At 35.4% G+C, this 8009-nt stretch overlaps 2 protein-coding genes across 2 annotated transcripts; both read left to right on the top strand.

Annotated features, from left to right (window-relative positions):
* The first annotated feature begins 439 nt into the window (after positions 1–439).
* Positions 440–1687, top strand: LOC132545101 (neuronal acetylcholine receptor subunit beta-4-like). Its single transcript, XM_060208768.1, has 2 exons — positions 440–1547; positions 1668–1687. The coding sequence occupies exons 1-2, from the start codon at positions 440–442 to the stop codon at positions 1685–1687; spliced, it is 1128 nt and encodes a 375-aa protein (XP_060064751.1).
* Positions 1688–5918: 4231 nt separating this feature from the next.
* On the top strand, positions 5919–7319 carry LOC132545102 (neuronal acetylcholine receptor subunit alpha-6-like). Its single transcript, XM_060208769.1, has one exon. The coding sequence runs from the start codon at positions 5919–5921 to the stop codon at positions 7317–7319; it is 1401 nt and encodes a 466-aa protein (XP_060064752.1).
* Positions 7320–8009: the final 690 nt, after the last annotated feature.

Raw genomic sequence — 8009 nt, forward strand, 5'->3', positions numbered from 1 at the left:
GCTAAAAAATATTTGTTTCGGTTGGAGAATTATGTGTTTCGGTTAAGGGAAATATTTGTTTCAGTTTGGGAAATATTTGTTTCGGTTAGGGAAGTATGAGTTTCGGTTAGCCGAGATCTATAGATATATCACGATACATACTTTTTCCGGTGTAAAAATATTATTAAACTGTTCAAATAAAGGATAAACACGTTGCGTCTTTGAACCGTGACATACTGTGTCAATTACCTGGATGTTAACCCGAGAAGTATTTAAATACAGAAGTATATATCTGTGTTCAAATATTAGAACCGAGTACAAGAGCCAACAAGTATTGGATTCTGAGAGCGGGAGTGTAAGTACAGAGACTTGTAAAAGGGCATACTAAGTCATCATAAATTTAGAACCGATTCTTTGATCCGGACCAACAACAATGTACATCGTCTATAACATTCCACTAATGGTACTGTTTTTGACTGGGATTATCAAAGTCTGTCATAGTGATGCGAATCGGTCCGATGCTGAAAATTTGTACACAAAGCTTCTACCGTCTGATGCTTCTTACTACAAATACATTCGCCCGGACGTGGATCAAAGTCGGGCGACGTACGTTACAACAGACATGTATGTCACGAGTGTCCGTGAGTTAGAGGAGACGACAGGTCGCTTTACTGTCGTGGCCTTCTTGTATATAAATTGGATTGATGAAAGACTTTCCTGGTCGTCAAGTTCATATGGAGACATAAGTGAAATAGAATTTCCCCAAAGTGAAGTTTGGAAACCTGCATTAACGCTGGCAAACCCTTTCTCACGTTTGAAACCCCTGGGATCCGACAACAATCTCATAAGGTACCAACACAACGGCAACGCAACGTGGTATGTTGGTGACGTCATGCAGGCAACATGTGACGTAGATGTGACGCATTATCCGTTTGATAAACAAGTGTGTCCACTGTATTTCCTTGTTTGGGGTTATGAAGGTACTGACATTTTTTTATCACCCTCAGTCAATGACGTTAATTTTGCTTTTTATGTAGAAAATTCTGAATGGGATATAACGAAAACTGAGAAGGAAATAGCATTGAATGGATCTGCTTATATCGTTTATAAATTCCATCTGCAGAGAAAGTCTACTTTTTTCATCATCAGTATATATGTTCCTGTAGTTCTCCTAACGAGTCTTTGCCCGCTTGTGTTTCTACTTCCGGCTGACAGTGGCGAGCGTGTTGGTTACAGTATTACGTGTCTGTTGGCAATAGCCGTGTTTCTGACGATGGTATCTGAAAGCCTTCCGCGGTCCTCCAATCCTATTTCAGTCTTGAGTTTTTTCCTCATGTGTGACTTAGTTCTTGCGACATGTCTGTGCGTATTGACTATACTCGGACTCCAAATGTACCACAAGGTCGACAAAGAACAGGAAATACCAAGAATTGTAAAGAAAATTGCGTCCTCAAAAATGTTTCGAAGTAAAATTCTAACACAAAGAGATACAAGCAATGCATCGGTAAAAAATGTACAAGGGGATAACACGGTGGAATACGAGGAGATCACGTGGAAAACTGTTGCCCGTATGTTTGACCTTGTTTGCTTCGTTTTAAGTCTCGTGGCATGCGTTGTACTGTTGGTTATTTACTTAATGTATACGAATATCGTTTAGCATTTTAATTTTTTTTTTTTTTTTTTTGTAGTGACCAGTAGTGACCAGTAAACTCGGAATGTAGAGCATTGTATTTGTAGCCTTTGGCAACGCATTACAAATCTGAACTTATCTGTTCCTCGTGCGATCTGACGTGTTTGATGTTCGTTAGAATGACTGGTGATGCTGCTGTTGTTGTTCAAGTTGTTTTTTATTTGGAACGTGATATTACACATTGTACTTTCATTAAATAAGATTTACTTTGGTGGGAGTCTTCGATGAAGCAGAGGACGATTTTTCTTCAGGAATACCCAGTCTTAATCTCTTTGTATAAGTCTCCATGTAAATCTTTTCTTTTGTATCTGCTTTGCCATAGTTTCAAGGAATTTGAGCTTGAAATAAAATAATGTAAATTCTATTGATATATCTTTTTTTTTTTTTTTTTTGTTTGAAGTTTTGGAATACCGAAGAAATTTTATCTAAATGAAGAACTCTTCCTACTTTCTTCATCAGGGCTATACTTAACGAAATATTACACAGGACAACATTGTTTAGGTATCAGATGAATGTCATTTGAACTCAACAATAATCTTACTTTATCTTTTCTCGATGAAATTAAAGAGACAATATTACAAAGTTCAATATTTCAGAGATTAATAATTCTTTAGTTTAAGTAGATTGATATAAGGCATGTTATATATATATATATACATATAAACCAAAAACATTGACTTATGTGAGGAATTATCATCCAATATAGATCGTATATCAATCTTCCATGCATTTCTTTCCATAGTATATTTGAAGAAATTATATTAAGACACGAATTACACTTTTCAATACTAATTTAGAATTCGAAACAGCCAATACATGAAATAAAGTGCATCACGCAGCTGTTAGGTCCTCCAGTGATGCCAAGGACATCAAGGTGCATTATCCATGTACAATCAAGCATCGTTATCTCGAACTCGTAGAACTCGAAGTTCCCGCTCATTTTGAAGTATTTCGTAGGCCCTTGCCTAACTTTACATTAAGTATTCAATCTCACTTAAATTGAGAACATCGGTTATCACGAATTTCCCCCATAGTCGTGTTCGAGATAACGAGGTTCGAATGTAATACAAATATTTTCTTAGATAACGGATGATTTCAAAAGAAAGTCAAACAAAAGTGTCTTTTCAAACAGTGTTATTGTTCTAAACAATCAACATGACATGAAAATTACGGCAAAACGCGACTCCACCAGCAGAGTCTACCATCTGTATTCTAAAGATTTATAAAAATCACACATGAAAATAGTACATTTGAATTTAGAATTAGATGCAGTCGAGCCGAAATCAGAAATGAATCCTTTTTAAGTCCCAAAGATATCCACATCCGACATACTGAAATAACAGCATTGTACCGAAGTGAATGATAACATTTGGCGTTTATTTTAAGACTCGGGGAATTACAAAAGTTGCGATGAAAGTGTCATTCTAAAGGAACTTGCTTAAGATTTGACCAAAGTTTAATAAAGCACTTTTCAGGATATATAAATACGATATAAAGTTCAGCATTATGATAGCTATGTATTGATGCCACGTCCTTTTTATTTCCCGAAACTTTTTGACTTTGGTGACCTGTCCACTACGAGAAGAAAACTTTGTTTAAAAAACACTGAGATAAGAGTTATACACAATCTTAATTATGTAACCCCATCCACCCACTTCGATTAGAAAGGCGATATAGAACGGAAAGCCTCATTGTCACGAATATATGAATGTCGAAGTAATGTCGAATTTTCCTTTCGTCTCGTAATTATACACTTCTTCATATGACCTCGCATGTTAAGGGGACAGGGAAGCCTTAAAAGTACACGAAAACTTTAAATACAATCGAAATTTTACCGACAAATCTGATAATGATAACAGTAAAATATAACAAGAATTATTACTCTTTTTCATATAATTTGATACAGACAATGACGAACAATATCTACAGAATACGTACATATATCATTCTGACAAACATCACTTATATGGCTAAGTAAGAACGTAAACATTATATTTTGGAGAGAAAATTAATACTATCCCTCTCCATGGCGATTTTATTTGATAACAAAAAGGTTAGATATCACATGAGAACACGTGCACTTAGAAATCACACAGCTGGCCGTGTTTACATAAGTTTCTATGAAATTCGTGACAAACTATTTGACGAAGGCGAAAAGTTGAATTCACCAAGATTGAAAATCATTGATCATTGCAGCCGAGACGAAATGGTCTATTTACAAATAGTGAATTTATTTTTGCAGTAATCTGTAACATAAACATAATATATTGTGTATTTAGAAATAATTACACCCTTTTGAAGTGTGAATATATTTCAAAGCAAATATACCACATGTCCGTTAACGTGAATATATTAATCACGCTTGTTATTGTTCACAGAAGAATGACCAGTCCAGACTTTTGTGGACATAATTGTCACATTAAACTACTCCAATAAATCCTATTCGACAATCCGTTCATCTGTGGCAAAGCATTTCCTACTGTGGACTGAAAACAAATATCACAAACCAGAGGTTTTATAAACAAGTAAAGACGAAATTGATTCCGTTAATGAGAAAATGTTTAGTGTTACATGTAACTGTACCAGTATACAAATAAGAGAAAGTTGTAAATATTGATACGGTGATGAAACATTTTAAAAATAAGTCTTCCTTTTTTTCGAAGGACAATAACAATAATATATACATTTTACATATTATTACAAACATCGTCATCTATCGTCATCTACATACATACATACATACATACATACATACATACATACATACATGTAACATATAGCAGAAAAAAATCCATTAAATTGACAGAATGAAGACGAACATTACAATAATTATGTCCTGTCAAATGTCGTTGACCTTTAAACGCAATTATCTCAATTGTTTACATTGTAGCATAGATTTAATGGTGGTCTAGGTTAAACGGCAAACCAATCAAGCTTTAATTGGTACTTCAAACGCTTAAGGTATAATTAAAGAACATACCTTATACCTTATACCTGATACGCAACAAAAATAAGTGTCCAATTTAAAAAATACTTGTCTCCAGAAATCTTTGCTCTTCATGACTGGAAGTCATACAGTACCACAATAACGCAACTTACTGAACTACCTTGTAATCATTTGTTAATAAAGAATCATTTCATCTAAAAGTTGACGACAGTAACAAGTAAAACTAGGTAAGACGACACTCGTTTTTGTAGTATTTTTTCCCATATCTAGGTATTATTGTTATTCAAATACATTTGAATGATCTGTCAACAAAACCAGGTCAAGCAGGGCACCTGGTAGTTCATGATTTACTAAAGAAGCCATATAAGTACTTTATATTATAAATATACTTCGGTGTAAGCTTTCTCTATATCATTCCTCCCCTACCCTCCGTTCACTGTACTGACACTCTATGTGTTTTCTGTTTGACGTGAATAGTATAATACATAGATTGACAAACACCTGCAATTATTCGAATTTCTTGTTACAAAAAGTTCACAATCAGAATATACAGTATGTATGAAGATTATAAAAGAAAGAAATATCATTCCGGTGATCTCAAGATGATAAAGATTTTTGCTTCAAAGAACTCTACACGTTTTTGTCTATGTATTGATATAATACTCGCATTGTCTTGACCGAACACATTTTTTCCCTTTTATAATCGTTTGTCTAGCATCTATATGCAACTGTCTTTTACTTTCATTTTATTAAATCTATGAAAGTTATGTTGATCATTTGGAATTCAACAGGCCTGTTGTTCTGCAGAATGAGATCCTTTCATAGTGACGTTGATTTGATACGCTTACACTAAAATCTAAATGGTACTTGCGCTATTGACCTTATGGGCATTGCCTCTCCTTCGATACGTTGTCCCAAAGTGTCAATCAATGCCTGAATAATCTTCAGGTGCCATAGAGTATTTTGAAAAGTATTTACATAATTTTCAGGTTTGAAACGAATTTAAATCACACCTAACTGAACATTTATTGGTGACAGACAAGTCAACAGAGAGAACACTGTCCTTTAAAACTTGAAATAACAATGACGTAGTATGGCTGAAGGGTACAAACAGGAAGGATTGTAGTAGAAGTTGAACAGATTCACATAAATCACTTAGAAGTATTTCACTCTTAAGAACTTGTTTCTACTTGATGAAGTAATCAAGCTTTGCTTGTTTTCTTGTGAATCCAACTTTTAATCCACGGTTACATTTTTCACCAGGAAAAAAGAGGGGATTTATACAACACGGACGACACAAACATGTTGTGTCGGTTATATTGTACCATTTTAATTCTTCTATCCTTTGGATTTTGCTTAAGTCAAAACAGGAGTTATACTGAAACCCTGTACGACACTGTTTTAACGAACTACAACAGATATATCAGGCCAAATGAGAATCAGTCACACAGTACTATTGTTTACGTCTCGTTTTTTATGCTGAGTTTAAAAGACTTTGACGAAGTAACTGGGAAATTCTCTGTAGTTGGATATTTCTATCTGATCTGGAACGACCCAAGAATGGTTTGGACACCGGCAGATTATGAAAACGTGGAGAAACTTTATATTCCACAAAGATTGGTGTGGAAACCGGAACTAACCTTAGTGAATGCTTACCAATACATCAAGGCTGTCGGATTTGATGATTTACCGATATTGTATTTTTACAACGCAACAGCAAGATGGATGGTTGGCGAGGTGATGGATACAACATGTGACGTAGACGTGACGTTCTTCCCGTTTGACAAACAGATTTGTAAACTAGAATTTGCAGCCTGGGGATATACGTCCAACCAGCTGACATTTCAGACGATTCAGGAAAACATCGATTTCTCACGATTTTCTGAGAATGTAGAATGGGTCATCACAAAAACAAAGGGTTATGAGTTGACATCACGTGACCAAGCCTCCATTGTTTACGAAGTGGAGATGGAGAGAAGATACACATTTTTCATCGTTAACGTGTTCATTCCAGTTATCATGTTGACGCTTTTGAGTAACATGGTTTTTCTGTTACCTGCTGATTCTGGCGAGCGTGTTGGATACAGTGTAACATGTCTACTAGCTGTATCTGTGTTTCTCACAATAGTTTCTGATACGTTACCTAAAGCCTCTAATCCAGTGTCTGTTCTCACCTTTTTTCTGATGTGCGATTTTGTGATGTCAACATCGATCTGTATTTGTACAATACTGGGGCTCATTCTTCACCACAAAGACGTCACGAAGCCCGTACCTAAATGGGTGAAACGCGTCACAGATTTCTTCACCTGTAAGGTATGTACACCAAAGAGTTTCCACCGGCAGATCAAAGTGAAGGAGGCCAAAGGAAACGGCATCGAAGTGACTCCAGAAATCAGTTCATCGAAATCAATAAGTGACGTCAATGTGAGTGTTCACACGCCAAAAACGGACAGAAAAAATGACACCTCGGAGTTGACATCACGATCAAAATCCAAAAACAGCCATTTACATGTTTCTCGAGACCGAAAAGTTCTTCCGATTCAAATTGAACCTGAACCGGATGTTAACCCTGAGGATGAAGACGAGGAAGTATTTACGTGGAAAACAGTGGCAAATATTTATGACAAAGTTTGTTTTGTTATTGGAATTTCCGTTGTTTTGTTTCTGATGGTGGTGTATACCTTGTTTACAAATCTGGTTTAAGTACTTACATCGTCTGACATCCGCACGAACTGATTGGTGACGCTTTTTGTCACATATTTTATGAGACGAAACATCAGCCGCCATATTATTGCACGTGCAAGTAAATTTGTATATCATGTGTTTGACGATAACATGTAAATGTATCCAACATTTCGGGATCTTCTATTTACATGTTTATAACATTAAACTATTTACATAGATTATTTTATGATAATGGAATCTTACATAAAATATTTATATTTAGTGTTTTCAGAAATGAAATGAAGTTAAGTAATGCTGTTGAAAAAAATATCGTTTGTAATCATTTTGTCATTCAATAGGAATAAAAGGAGGATGTGGTTTTCTTGTGTCATTTTGTAACCTAAATCAGCAATGCACTCTCACAAAAAAATATTTCTTGTTAAAATCAAACAATGAATAGAAAAATTATTAAAATTACGCACACACATTAGCACTCCTCTTCTGAGGAGACAGCATTTGTGAAAAAAAAAATATTGAAATACGAGGGCTGATTGACAAGCCTTGTATTGAAGAAGTTAAACAGGGATATCCTTTTTCAGCTCTACTATTCCTTGACTATTTAAGGCTGCTCAGTTTATTTAGAAGAGGTAGCACTCTAAAGTAAACGAGAAAAGCGGAATTTAAGAGTGGCAGGGAGAGCCTTGGGGATAACGCCCGTCCTGGGACGCC

The sequence above is a fragment of the Ylistrum balloti genome, unplaced genomic scaffold, assembly GCF_031769215.1.
Source record: "Ylistrum balloti isolate Yb309-2 unplaced genomic scaffold, AGI_CSIRO_Ybal_v1 Utg369826, whole genome shotgun sequence".
NCBI classification, from domain to species: domain Eukaryota; kingdom Metazoa; phylum Mollusca; class Bivalvia; order Pectinida; family Pectinidae; genus Ylistrum; species Ylistrum balloti.

Bases quoted from the DNA above. Each gene is read 5' to 3' on its own strand.
- LOC132545101 (XM_060208768.1), top strand. From the start codon at position 440: ATGGTACTGTTTTTGACTGGGATTATCAAAGTCTGTCATAGTGATGCG. The intron at 1,548-1,667 runs GTATGTTTGACC...TTTTTTTTGTAG, and splicing joins CACGTGGAAAACTGTTGCCC to TGACCAGTAGTGACCAGTAA.
- LOC132545102 (XM_060208769.1), top strand. From the start codon at position 5,919: ATGTTGTGTCGGTTATATTGTACCATTTTAATTCTTCTATCCTTTGGA.